Here is a 14,666-nt window from a genome sequence, read left to right on the forward strand (position 1 = left end):
GAGTAATTTTTAGATAATATAAAAGATAAATGGTACCACAAAGGTGTAGCGTGGTTGGTACTTACAAAGTGATATTCAGTTGCCACCTTCTATGAAAAAAACCTTCGTTAAATGAATCTATTGAACAGTAAATTAGAAGGGGTCAAAACTGAACTCACACGTTCCTATGATCAAGCACTATAATTTATGACAGATAGGTCCATCACAAAATTGTGACAAGTTAATTTGGAATGTTTTATGACAGAATTCATCAATATGAATGAAAACAGTTTTATTCCTCAGTCACAAAAATTTAACGACGCTTGAATTTCCGACAAATTGTGATGGTTTCTTCCATAGCAAATATTTTTCCTTCTTCAAGTGAAGTAGTAGCCTTTCCCTTTCAATTCCCAGGATGTCACCGCCTCGTCAAGAAAAGAAATACTTAATAATCAACATTAGGATAGTAAGAGTTTATACTAGGGAAGGTATTTATTTAATGAAAGAATAGACACAAGTGAAGCTTCCCTCCCTATTCCTTTCACCTTACCTCGAAAAATGAAATACGCAATAATCAGTGAACTTGTTCTTGTTTTCTTTGTTTTGCTGGAGAATATTTCAAAGGAGTAGGACAGAAAAATATTCACCTCCATTCCTAACCAAACTTGTGGGGCATGTGTTCCCACTCAATACCCAAATTCTTCTTCGAATCCACATTTGCGTCAACTTCAACCATCTTTACTAATATTGGCAGCCGGTCCCAACTATTGATTTTTCTTTTTCTATGATAGTGATGTTCCCACGTGAACGCAGTGTGGTGGATTCAGAATTTTTACTAAGGTGATTCAAAATATAATAAGTAAATGCATGAATTAAAGAAGCGAAGGAGATCCAACATTTACCAAATATACATAAAGATTAGTTTCAATATTGTGTATATAATTGTAATTTTTCGACGAAGAGGGTTCATACAGTATCCTAGCTCCATCCATGTCTAGACGTACCTCAATTATTTTATTTAATACGTATTACTTCTTACCAATATAGGTAAAAGTAATTGTAGCTATTCAGACTTTAAGCAAATAAAAAGAAATCACTTAGCATTTTTGCTTTGGTTAAGATTTGAAACCGGATCTTTCATGATTATCATTACGATTTATCGACAGACAGTGCACATCCTTAGGCATGGGCATAGGTATGCCGAATCCAGGAGTCTTAGCCCAAAACCCTATATATATGTTACGAATTCACTATGTACAAAAAATTATCCAGAACTCAATTACTAACTTTTGAGGTCCTTGCCGTAGAATTCAGAACTCATAAAATTCAAATCTTGAATCCGTCTCCAATTATTAATGCAACCTGCAAACTATGTAGGATATCTTAACCAAACCCCACCATTTTCTTATTCTTCTGGAAGAGCGTGGGAAGGGAAGCGGGAGGGGGGGTAGGGTCCATCCTATTAAATAAACACAAGTCTTGTACACGGCTCTTAATATGCTCTTATATACCCTTATATAAGCTCTTAATATCCTTAATATGCTCTTATATACCCTCACATTTCAAAACACGAGCAAAAAATCCCGAGTGTCACAATTTGAAATACACTTGACAGTACTTTCTTGTCCCAACAATAAGTTAAATGTCTTCTTGGTTTGAACAACATCCCCTGCAGCCACCCAATGAAGAAACTCCTCCAAGAAATTACAGGAACAACAAGAAATATAGAGTAAATAAGCCAAAAAGCTTTGATGAATCAATCTTGATACCCAAAAATTCTCCCACAACTTTTGCAGCTAATTGTTATAATTATTCATCATCTGTTTCTCATGATTCTTACACAAGTACAAAAGATAAGAAACTTCATCCTCTTTTTCCTTTGCCTTTGCCATTAGATTCACCTCAATTCTCTACAAGATCAAGTAATGGATCATCATCTACTTCAACTCAGTTCAATGACGATGAAGAACAAGGGATTAGTCCATTATTTAGTCCATTCAGGTTTGTACAATCTTTCTTCTCACTACAAAAAATAAAAGTTGAAATTAGCTATGAACTTCATCACTAATTTATCGCTAAATCGCTTATAGCTAACAGAATTTTTTGATAATCTGTCGCTAAATAGGATTACCGACATAGTTTGTCCGTTGCTAATTCCTTTTTGTTTTAGTGTCTTGCCTTTTCCTATAAAGGGTTTAAGCTGTCTTTTCTTTTTCTTTAGGGGATTAACTTAACATGTGATAGTATATACATTGCACAGAAATAAATGCAATGATTGGTCAAGAACTTCAAATGAGAGTTCAAAATCTACCTCACCTTGCACTTCACCAACAACATATCCAATGGTATGGGGAAAGATTTTGGATTCTCCAAATGGAAAACAAAATAAGTGTAATCATCCACGCCATCCTCTTCCTCTTCCACCAAATTCTTCTACTAAAACAGGGCAAGCTCTCGAATCCAGTTGGAAGAAAGGGAAGTTGTTAGCAAGAGGGACATTTGGACATGTCTATGCTGGATTTAATAGGTATATTATGACTTTCACTCATCCTATTTTACATCGTTGCTCTTTCTTGAAGGACCTTTCACATTTTAAGATATATACACTCACAATATAAAGAAATATCAGTTTCAAAAAAAAAATATAAAGAAATATTTACTCAATCAGGTCACTTAAAATATTTATAGGTAAAACTCTATGCTAAGCATTATGAAAACCTGATAAAAATAATAACCAACCTGCTATGATAATTTAAACTACATTAATTTTTACACCACGAGTGTATATAACTAATAACTTAAGTCCTTTCATGTTTCTGTACAAGGTAGCTCGATATTGAGAGTACCGGCAACCTAGTGCAAAATGCGTCCTGTGATCACGTAGGGTCCAAGGAAGACCGCACCCTTGTTATGTAGGCAGTTTACCTTGACACAAGTGTCAGTGACTGATTCTACGGGTTACCATGTTCTATAGGTCACATAGAGATAACTTTACCGTTGCACTGAGCTCAACGCTTAGATATCGAGGGTACCATTTTACCATTTTGTCTCAGTGCCAAGGGCTTATCAAAGACAAAAGGTTACTTTTAAGCCTAGTGACTGCCCAAGAGTTGCTATAGTTCTATTGGTCATTTTCCTTCCCTTATACATGCCAGCTGTTGTCATAAGCTATAATTCAGAGGTCTTGAAATCAACTTTACCCTCATTGTTCAAGAAAGATGGGCCATTTCTCAAGGAGAATAAAAACCAATAGAGAAGAAAAGAAAAGAAAAGAAACGAAACACACAAGGAGAAATATATAAAAGAATGGAGAAATGAAACCTCACTAAAAGCTGCAACTTTGTCCTGCAACAGTGATAATGGACAAATGTGTGCAATAAAGGAAGTGAGAATCATCTTTAATGACGCAACATCAAAAGAACATCTCAAACAGCTGAACCAGGTTTATATATTTTCAACTCAAATCTAGTAATTTTACATGGTCTTTCATGTTTTCTTTATTTATTCTCAATGATTAGTACAAACAAGTTACTTTCTTGGTTAAACAGGAGATCACATTGCTCAGTCAATTCTCCCATCCATACATTGTGCAATACTATGGAAGTGAATTGGTATGGCCCCTTTGTGTTTGTTATCAGAAGAAGCAAAAGCAAACTATGCTTTCTTTCATCTTGTAATGAATTAAAATTTGAACCAGGAAAACTGACTATTGGCAATCTTGTTTAACAGCGAGGAGACAAATTGTCACTCTACTTGGAGTATGTCCCTGAAGGATCAATTCTTAAATTACTTCAAGAATTTGGTCCTTTTGAAGAACCAATTATCAGCAACTACACTCGAAAAATTCTATCCGGATTAGTCTTCTTGCATGAGAGAAACATAGCACACAAGTAAAAAATACAGCTAATGATATTATCAGAAGAAAATTTTGCTCTGTAAAATCAGAATAATATTCCTTGAAATTGTCTAATTTCAGGGTCTTTTTATTTCTTATTTTCTCTAATGTCATTTGCTTTGGCAGGGATATTAAAGGAGCAAACATACTAGTAAATGCTGAAGGCGAAATCAAGCTTGCAGACTTTGGAATGGCTAAACAGGTATGTTATTGATAGCCATATGTAAATCGAAAGCGTAACGATTTTAAGCAGAACACCAAGTTTTGATTTCCATTCTCTAAATTGCAAATTTAAATTTATGTTCATTTTTTTGCTTTTCCAATTTCAGATAAATTCATGTTCTCTGATGGATTCTTTTGAAGGAAGTCCACATTTGACGGCTCCAGAGGTATTCTCTCAAGAATTTATCAAATGGTCTTAATTCCATCTTCTTCTTTTTCTCTCTTTCTTATTTCCTATGTTTCAAATATTATACCAGGTAGTAAAGGATGCAGGAGGTTCCAGTGTTGCTGTAGATATTTGGAGCCTAGGTTGTACTGTTCTTGAGATGGCAACAGCTTATCCTCCATGGGGCCAATATGAAGGAGTATGATATATTTCCTTTAGTTCTAAAATGTTTGTTTCTGGAATTACCTAAAGAGAATGCCTGGACTAACAGAAAATCTGACACTAATAACTTTTTGACTACTTGGACAAGGGGATTGATTAGAGAACTGTCACTTCTAGTTTTGAAAAAAAAAATGAGAATTGTTTCTCAATATTATGGATCATGATATAACTGGACTATGCTAGTTTCTTTTAGCAGTTAAGACTGATATTCTTACATGGGAACAGGCAGATGGGAAGAACATTCCTGAAATTCCCAGGAACCTCTCAGATAATGCAAAGAGTTTTTTGAAACTGTGCCTGCAGAGTAATCCAAGTCTCCGTTCGACGGCTGCTCAGCTGCTACATCATCCATTTGTTCAGGCGTAGTGGTGAGAAAGAGTTAGCCACACACTCCATCTTGATGAAAATCCATCATTAATCGGCCAGTTTTAAGGAATGACTAGAACAACTTCTGTTTTATTCATGATATTAAGAAGAAAGGACATGATTGGTAATGTTTCTTGACCTGTTGCAGGCTGTGGATATTTGCTAACTTGTATCTAGACAACAGGTTGAGCAGGACTGATGGTGAAGGAGAGTTGCTATTTAAACTGTAGTAAGATGGGAAGGATCTGGAATGGAGAAACGAAGCTCAAAAATCGAGTTAAGACCACATGCCAAGGAAACGAAAATGAGCAAGTTGTTAAAAGCTCAAGACTACAAAGCAAAGGGAGTCTTGTGCGTTCAATTAGCTTAGAGGCAGATAGGTCATAAGGAAATAGACGTTCGAACACGAGATATATCCCAACCCCAGATACCACCCAAGGGACGGAGGCAATAGCAGAGACAAGATTTTCACCAAGGAGTTCAACATCTATTATATATACATAAAAAATAAAAATAAATTGTCTTGTACGTATAGTGTCATTTTCCAGAGAAGAGGTTCGTTTCTAGCTCCAACCCCTGGGCTGAGGTAAAGGTTATCGTTTGAGGGAGTGGGTGAAAGATGTATATCCTAGTAAGAGCATCAGTTGAGATAGTACCACACTAGTAGTGGATCAGTTGCTCTGCCTTAACAGTTGGCATTCCATTCAACTTAATCATGGATGACCTCAAAATTCTCCTTTCAGATGTTGGGAAAATATGGCAATTTAACCTCGATCATTAGAAGAAGCTAAAATATCATTTACCATAAGACCAAGGTAGAATATACCAGATGGTATCGATGATCACCCTTGTACAAGCTATATAATATAATTCAATCCAACAACAGGTCAAAAATACCAATTCATGTACAAAAATATCCAGCACCACCGACCCCCCTATGAGTCAAACAAAGTAACTCTCTGACTTCTTAACAGAAACTTGGTTACCAATCAACGAACAACATAACATGCATGTGCAGCATCAATCCTTACCATCAGTAATAGTTGCATCAAAACCTGCAAAATGCAACATAATTTAGTACAATATTGCTGGAAAAATGAAAAGAGTAAAGGGGGACAATAGACCCCAATATGCACGAAATATCAGCTTACAATTTATTTCAGCTCCGACTGATGCAGAAAACGAGACCTTTGTATATATTAATATCTACCACGTTACATTAAAAAGTGACCAAGTGCTAAAAATTGACCAAGTGCCATTCTACATGATGGAAGCAATCCTCTTAGCAGAGGATAAAATTCAGGCTTGAGGAATTAGATCATAGTCAGGCATTAAAGCCTCAGTTTGACATTCTAGTATTCCGTCTGTTGCAGAGCCTAAATGTAGCAGGCTATATGAAGCACATCAACGTAGAAGAGACACTAATAGCTAGTTTGAAGAAAGCAGCCATGCTGTTATGATTGGAGATTATAAGGTGATCCCTATGCCTTCTCTCCAACATCCAATATATCACTAAGATATTTTCTTTACCAGTACAGACAGCAGATGCATAACCTCAAAATTACTGGGAGGCACCAACATAAGCACTTTGGGCACATAAGAGGAGCAAGGACAAGATTGAATATAGATAGTGTCTTTTTTTTATTATCCAATTATTAAATATAATAAAATGCAAAATAACCAGACTCAGCAGCCAAATTTCTTTACCAGCATTTCTCTAAATTATGTTTTCCTTCAAGTCTTGCTAGGTAGAATATGTATGTCTTCAATAATGTAAAATACAAGTCTGTCGCAAGGAGAATTGTTCCAACCTCAAAATGAATATTCTTTTAGATCAGCTTTTGAGTCTCTGAGTTCCAGGTCATCCATACATTCTTCAGCTGTAAGTGGAGGGAGTTGCCTAGTTTTTCGCCTGAGGTTGTGTTTATGCCAGTCACTCTTAAAGTGCTCTCTGTATTCTTTTGAATCTCCCACAACAGCGTTGCAAGTAGTGCACTTGTTCAGTTTTACTTCTCCCTGGGAACTCCCACTTTTTGCAGGGTTGTTCAGTTTTTCTTCTCCCCTGGAATTCCCACTTTCTGAAGAAATTGTCTGCTTTTGCATTTTCTCACTTAGCTGAAGGACTGGACCCGTAGAATCCTTCATTAAACTCGAAGAATCATCCTCGTGATCATCGAATTGACCAACGAAAGTATCTCCCTCCACATGTACATTGACTGCAAGAATTTCCACTCTCCCCTGTTGATTCCTTATCAAGGCATCACAGTCCCGGAAAAGACTAGGCTCAATTTCACAAATCTGCAACACAATGATTAGAAGGGTAGTTAAGTACCACAACAAAAATGTAGCTGAACTAGTCAGAGCCCGCAAGGACCATGCAAAGCTGACCTAAATATAAAATGCAGAAATTAGTTTGGCCACCTCAAAGCATTAACATTCTTATCACTCATTACTTTGGTGAAACAAGGAGTCAAAAAGTTTGCCATCTTCTTCTTGATGAACAACACCATTCTACTTGTAGAAATAGCAGAAAATGTACCGGTTGAGGTTCATTAAGCTTCAGAATAAATAAAATTGATTTTTCACGAGAACGAAACTCAAGTTGAATTCAATGGAGAGGACGAATGCAAGGTAGAAAAAGTGATATCGAATAACTACTCCTTATGGCCTCCTCCTATTGATAAGCAAGTATACAAGGAACAGCGTTTCCCAAGGAAAAGCGTGATAAAACGACGAGGCTCAAGGGGCTTTAACTGAAAAGTGAAAAGATAACTGCACAATCTAATAACTAATTTCAGCATCCAGTATACAGTAATGGCAATACTAATTTAAGAACTCAAATTAAATACTCCTATCATTTTTGATAAATTAAATAGTATTTGCAATTAGAATAGCTAATTTCAGCATCCAGAACCGCTTCGAAAACAAAGAAAGCTCTATTCAGAAGATCAAAATGAGATGTTTACTTTTGTTTTGTTTTTCACGTATGCAGAATCTTAATAGTGAAACAGAGGAACTGATGTTAGATCTGATAGTATCCCTGAAAGAGCAGTAAGGGACATACTTGTGCTTTTGATCTGTAAATACTTTTGCTTGCACCTTCTTGGTGCTTTTATTATCAATACAAGTACCAATTCTCAAAAAAAAAAAAAAAAAAAACTGAAACAGGAAGATAACTAATAACATGAACAACTAACAAGATCTCATACAACGTTGTTCACACCCATAAATACATTATCACCGGAAGTCAAAATAATGAGAGACAAACCTTAAACCGTTAGAATTCATATCTACTGTGCTAATTAAAAGGGTTATTTTCGTTATTGTTATTTTCATTTTCAAACTGCTTTGATCTATTTGTCTGTATCTAACCTTTTTGTCAAGTTTTCTCTTGAGCCAAGGGTCTTTCGGAAACAGTCTCTCTATCTTCCAAGGTAGAGGTAAGGTCTGCGTACACTCTACCGACCCCACATTGTGGGATTTCACTGGGTATGTTGTTGTTAAGGTTAATTTTAATAAGAATTGAATACAAGTTGAAGAGGTGAAGGAAAACATGCAATGTGGGTGAGCGGAGAAGTTTATCAGAAGAGGGGAGTCATGGTTGGAAGGGAAAAAACGGGAGACAAGCCTACCAATGAGGGCTTTCTAGATGAAGGTGGTTTGTGCATCAGTTAGGGATTTTGTTTTAGGCAGTATTGAGTATTTTTGGGCCAGGGACCGGTTTGAACCATTATCTTTATGAATCACTCTTGGTTCCTTTGTATCCTGATCTCTTTCTTTGTTTTTTTTTTTTCTTTTTTCTTTTTTGGCTTTGGTTCTTTGCAAAGCCCATGTTAAGTTTCTTTTGTTTTCTTGTGCCAACCGCTGTTTTTTTTTTTCTCAATTTCTTTTCACCTTTTTTTAATATTTCTGAGAAAGAACAAAGATGATACCCATGGAAGCATCCCAGAACAAAAGATCTTTTATCGTTCAAATTTTTTAATATGAAGGTAGGGAGAGTAGTTGGATGAAGAAAAACATCACCCAATAAAAGATCAGAAACCTCAACTGCAAAAGTGCCAGAAAAATCACAGGAACTTCTCTAGTGCAATATGAGGTGTCAAATGTAGATGCCACTTACTATGGAGTGCTGACTCCCAGATTCTTCTTTTGAGACAATGGAGGCATTCCACTCCTTAAGCTTGTCCAAGACAGAAGGGCTCCCCTGTTCTGGTACATGTATCCTAAGCCTCATGGAGGCCCGTTTAATGGGGTAGTGCTTTTGAAGCTCCCGAATGACCTCCAGTGCCTGTAGAAGTTAATCACTTGAGGATATTAAACCTAAAGAAAAAACAGTCAAAACCTTACAGGATTAAGCATAGCTGTTACCTGTTTCTTTGAGCTGCTATTTGGATCAACTGCAAAATGGATTTCATGCATCAGACGCTCAATCATGCTAATTGTGTATGGACGCTGAGTTTCAGGATTGATTGTCTTCTGCATAACTATGGTAGCAATATCCCTGAACTGACTTGAAAACTGTGATTCCCTCTCCTTCCCTGCAACTTGCAGCTCTCCTTTGTCCAAAATCTACAACATAGAAAATATTTTTAACATAATGGATTTCATGAAGAGTTGAAAGGGGTTTGAGGGTAGAGGAAATACGGTTATTTAAGCAGCTTCCTTTGCTGGTAAGCTAAAACAATTTTGTTGGGTAGGTGCTTGAGCTATCAACTTATTAATGCGTTAGACATGATTAAAACCACTATGCCATAGGCTATTAGGAGGTCCTTTTGTATCCTATGCATCACAAGTTCTGAAGGCTGTGTCGCGCTGATTACCTTACATGAACAAATACTTACTTCCCTTATCAATTTGAAACAGGCAGAACCGGATTAAAACAAATACTTTTTCAGCTTATCAATTCAAAAGACAGAATTGGATAAAAAAACAAGAAATGGAATATTCTAAAATATTGCCCAAACGATAAAAAAGTATAAACAAAACCAGTTCCTCAACATCACTATCCAATATCATGATATTCAAATATGGCAGATAAGAAAGTATTAAAATTATAACATACCCATTTTAAGCAGTATCATGCTTCTAATTGGCATATGCATATCACTATGAGAGCAAATAGGACAGGGGAAATCATACAACCACACAAAACCCAAACCAAAAAGGCCAAAAGTAAATGTCAACACTTTTGAACAACTTCAAATGCTTTCAGTATCTTCAGCAGTATGATTCAAGTAAGAAACCTTCATAATATGCTTAGGGGGGGGGGGGGGGTGAAATGCTCACCTCCAGGCAGATTTTTGTCTGATCATCAGTTCCAAAAGCCCTAATCAAATCCTTAGACTTTGCAAGTACACCTTTCGACACATTCGAGTAAACAGTTTGTGACTGCAACACTTCATCCACGTCTTTCTCTCTACATCACAAAAAATTCCATCAACCTATCTTCTAACAATACTTAATCCATCTACTATCAATGGAATGCACTTGAAATATGTATTAAATGCGACAATGAAGGAGATGGTCTTTTAGGTATTTCTTTTAACTAGTACCACCATTTCTTTGTTTTTCACTTCTTGTTGTAGAGTTGAGTCTTGGAAATTCCCACCATAAGACCTCATTAAACCCCACCTCAAATGTTGCAAATTTAAACTATGTATTCGCAAGTTTGGCAGAATTCAGTGCTTAGTAGAATTTTATGTGTAAAAAACAAGTATAATAGAGTTAAATATTCATTTCATACTTAAAAAAATACCGGAATCAGCGGCGAACAAATTTTATAGCTAAACAACAAAATTCGTCTGCGACGCACAAAATTTTGTTAGCTACGAAGTTCATAGGTAATTTCAGTTTTTTCTTATAGTGAATTAGAATTCCCTTTCAACCCAAAATTCATAGTGAAATTCTGAATCCACAACAATTTTTTTTCTTCACCTAAGATTTTACTTTAATCCCTTTTTCACACAACTCAGTTATCAAAAGCAAAAAGCGCAAAAAAGCTCCAAGGTCAGCGGGGGCTTTAAGCGCAAAGCGCACATAATGCGTGGGCTTTAATGAAAAAAGGCGCAATGGGGCAAATACAAAAAACATATATATATTTAGCCCAAGACTAATAATAATAAGCATGAATAACAAATATATGGACAAACAAATGGTAAAAACAGAACGATAAAGTGAAATATCAATTATCTAGTGTCATCTCTTCAAGAGAGGCTAATTGGCGAGGAAAAGTATGTCATAAGCCTTGATGATGACACTGAAGCGCAATCGCAGTTTATCAACCACTCACAAGACCACCGAGATCTTCGACTTAGCTCCCAAAGGTAATCCACCCGGCCCTTTCCCAACCTATACAAGGAGAGCGAAAGATAACGAAAGGGAGACAAGGTCACTAACTAAATATAACACAAACTACCATTCCATCTATCATATCAGTCGAGTCGATCCGATTCGTTCTTATCTATAGATATGGCAAGAGAGAACTTATGACCTTGTGATGAATGTACAGGAAAACCCTCTTTGAATTTGCCAAAGATCTTTGGAATTCATTTATTTCTCTCAGGGGTGGCTTGCTTGGTTTTGGTGCATTTCATGTAACAGGCTTGTATGGTCCCGGAATATGGGTGTCCGATCCTTATGGACTAACGGGAAAAGTACAACCTGTAAATCCAGCGTGGGGCGTGGAAGGTTTTGATCCTTTTGTTCCAGGAGGAATAGCCTACTTTATATCCACTAGAGCATGTAGATCTACTAGACTACAAAGAAAGTTGGTAGCAATAGAACTCTTTCTAAACCACTAGAGACAGTCACCTACAATAATCAGTCTACCTACGCAACATTGTAGAGAGACGTTCGACTCCACGTGTCCGCTGAACAGTTCTGAAGTAGCAAGACAAGTGAATGAAGGCGCTGTAAGCAGTAGTGAATACTTTTTCCATGGAGACAAACCCCTCCGGCGGAAACGTTCCCTTTGTCACTATAGACTAAACTCGCTGTGAACCTTTTCGATTATTAGTAGCAGCTCGTGAAGTAGCCCTCTTTCTTTACAAAAAAAGGATACATGCCACTTGACTGTAATTCAACTCCATGTAAGATAGCCAAAGTACGGTTGAGCAATCGACATGATATATTTGCTCACATTCCAGGCGAAGGTCATAATTTGCAAGAACATTCTATGGTCTTAATAAGAGGAGGTAGAGTGAAAGATTCGCCAGGTGTGAAATTCCATTGTATTGATATGATGACTCTCAATTACACGTGTTTTAGGGAGTTGAACGTCTTATTCTTATGAGTGGCCTATGTGAATATAAGCTAGGAGCAAGGATTCCGGAAAGTCAAATTTGATATTGCAAGTGCAAGTCGATGTTCCTGATATGAAAGTGAAAGTGGAGTGAAAGCCGGCCCTAAGTAGGATCCAAAGACGTTTAAGTCCAGTTCCAATCTGGATATATGTGGCGAAGCGCTCAAAATGTTTTGAGCCTCGCTTCAGGGCTTAAGCGCGCCTTTGACAACACTGTTTTGTTTCTAAATATAATACAAACTTTTACTAGTACTTCACAATAATCAATTAAATGAGGTGCTAAAAAGAAAGAATAACTTGCACGCCAGAACGCCAAGAAAGGACTTTATTCTTGTAACAAGCGATTTCGAAAAGTACAAAAATTTCATCAACCTATCTTCTAACAATATTTAAATCGGGAAAATTACAGCCCCATACCTCTGGGTGACCTAGTTTACAAACTAGCCAGCAACTGTATAGGCTTTGTATAATTATAATCAAATATACATATAATATACGTATACTATAGGTATAATATACATATCAGTGTATAGATTTTGTATATTTGGACTACTGCCGGTAATTAAGTTTAACCGAAGGGACATACACGAACGCATCCCATACTTAATGGGTCTACTATCCGGTGAAATCCAACAATTTTTTTTTCTTAACCTGAGATTTACCTCAATCCCTTTTTACACTACTCTATTTTGCCTCTAGTTATACAATTTTTTAGTATTTCACAGATATCAATTAAAGGAGGTACTGAAAAAGAAAGAAAACTTACACGCCAGCTACATATGCTTTAGAGACAATATTTTGTGCTTTCATACCAAACACAAGAAAATCACTTATTTTCCCTCGTAACAAACACACCCTTAATCAGTCTACTATCTGGTGAAATCCAACAATATTTTGTTTCTTAACCTAAGATTTCTTCTTACACTAGTCTATTCAGAGGCGGATCCAGAATTTAAATTTTATGAGTTCAATCTTAAGATTTTTAGCATTGAACAGTTAGGGGTTCATATCTACTATTTATTATAATTTTAATAATTTTTTACATATAAATTTAGGCTCCGCATCGAAAGTTTGAACCCCTGCCTTGTAGGCTAGATACGCCTCTGAGTCTATTTGTGTTCCTAATATATACAAACTTTCACTAGTATTTCACAATAATCAATTAAAGGAGGTACTGAAAAGAGAAAGAAAGAAAAACTTACACGCCAGAACGCCATGAAAGGACTTTATTCTTATAACAAGCAATTTCGAAACGGTTACCGTGCTTTTTTAGACGCACTACTGCAACATTCGTAAGTCTTTTTTGGCCTATTGGTTGAACCAGTGTTTTCGACATCTCTACTTCTCTCTCAACACGACAGGTTTTGTTGTTTGGGGAAAAAGAAATAAGCAAAAGCGGCACCGGGCAAAGTAGATGTTTAATCGAGAAAATGATCAAAATGGTACTTAGTGTATGGGGTTTGGATGATTTTAGTCCTTCATGTATAACACCTAATCGAAATAGTCCTTCAAGTATGCAGAAATTAACAAAAATTGGTTTGGATTTTGGTTTTAACCAAAATTAACCCAAAAAATCGAACCAAATCAACTACGTATAAATACTTGTTTACATTCTATAATTGTGCGCATGCGCGCGCGCACATATGTATATATATGTTTATATCTTTGTGTAAGCTATTTAAAATTTTATGGTACATATTAATCTTTTGCATTCTTGGCTCTTTATCTTTACTTTCTAGTTTGATTTGCAGTCTTATTTTCATAATTTCAAGAATCTATCTCATGTCCAAAATAACTTGTCTTTGGGTCCTTTAATTATTCATAATTGTTTAGTTCAATTATCGTCCAGATATCTTGGTGAATCACAACTCTTTAATTTTTTGCAAAAAGATATTCATTGTAAGAAATTTTATTAAGTTCCTCTAAAATCGCTAAATTCTGGGATGGTGCTGTAACACCCCGATCGTACCTTTTAAACTAAGCTACGTTCATGATTTAGGACTTCGAGACTAAGACGGAAGTGTTGTAATTAGAAAATTTGCCTCAGACGGTAAAAGTACACCTTACGTCAAATTGTACGGGCCATACTTTTAAGACATACCTCACATGGGAAAAGTTGAAGTAACTGGAATTTGACATTTGAGGTACGGGCCAGATTATACGGGTCGTACTTTTAAGTACAGGTCGTACTTCTCAAGCCGTACCTCACAGACAAGAAATCTTAGGTTCTGGAATTTTACACATAAGGTACGTCCACCAGGTATGGGACGTACAATTTTGTACGGGCCGTACATGGTGCCTGTACTTTTCCTGATTCAACAACAAGTATAAATACGTGGGTTCAATTTTTAATCTCACTTTTCATATTCTCGAACCCTAGAACGATGTTCTTCTCCTTCTACCATCAAAATACACCAAGGTTATAAGTCTATCCTAAGCATCCCAAGTGAATTCTAACATATATCCATGATTACTAAATAGGAATTCATTGTTCCTAACCTAGGGTTTTCAGGAAA

General features: G+C 36.3%; 2 protein-coding genes across 2 annotated transcripts; one reads left to right on the forward strand and one right to left on the reverse strand.

Moving 5' to 3' along the window:
• Positions 1-1,513: 1,513 nt before the first annotated feature.
• Positions 1,514-5,592, forward strand: LOC132033990 (mitogen-activated protein kinase kinase kinase 3-like). The gene is made up of 10 exons (XM_059424188.1): positions 1,514-1,980; positions 2,240-2,506; positions 3,334-3,421; positions 3,528-3,590; positions 3,709-3,869; positions 4,001-4,076; positions 4,204-4,263; positions 4,354-4,461; positions 4,710-4,915; positions 4,997-5,592. The coding sequence occupies exons 1-9, from the start codon at positions 1,622-1,624 to the stop codon at positions 4,848-4,850; spliced, it is 1,323 nt and encodes a 440-aa protein (XP_059280171.1). The 5' UTR covers positions 1,514-1,621; the 3' UTR covers positions 4,851-4,915; positions 4,997-5,592.
• Positions 5,593-5,685: 93 nt separating this feature from the next.
• On the reverse strand, positions 5,686-13,552 carry LOC132033991 (uncharacterized). The gene is made up of 6 exons (XM_059424189.1): positions 13,353-13,552; positions 10,137-10,266; positions 9,219-9,419; positions 8,971-9,138; positions 6,662-7,148; positions 5,686-5,905 (listed from the first exon to the last, which is right to left on the reverse strand). Exons 1-5 carry the CDS (start codon positions 13,484-13,486, stop codon positions 6,663-6,665), a joined length of 1,119 nt encoding a protein of 372 aa, XP_059280172.1. The 5' UTR covers positions 13,487-13,552; the 3' UTR covers positions 5,686-5,905; position 6,662.
• Positions 13,553-14,666: the final 1,114 nt, after the last annotated feature.

This window comes from Lycium ferocissimum, chromosome 10 (assembly GCF_029784015.1).
Source record: "Lycium ferocissimum isolate CSIRO_LF1 chromosome 10, AGI_CSIRO_Lferr_CH_V1, whole genome shotgun sequence".
Classification (NCBI taxonomy): Eukaryota; Viridiplantae; Streptophyta; class Magnoliopsida; order Solanales; family Solanaceae; genus Lycium; species Lycium ferocissimum.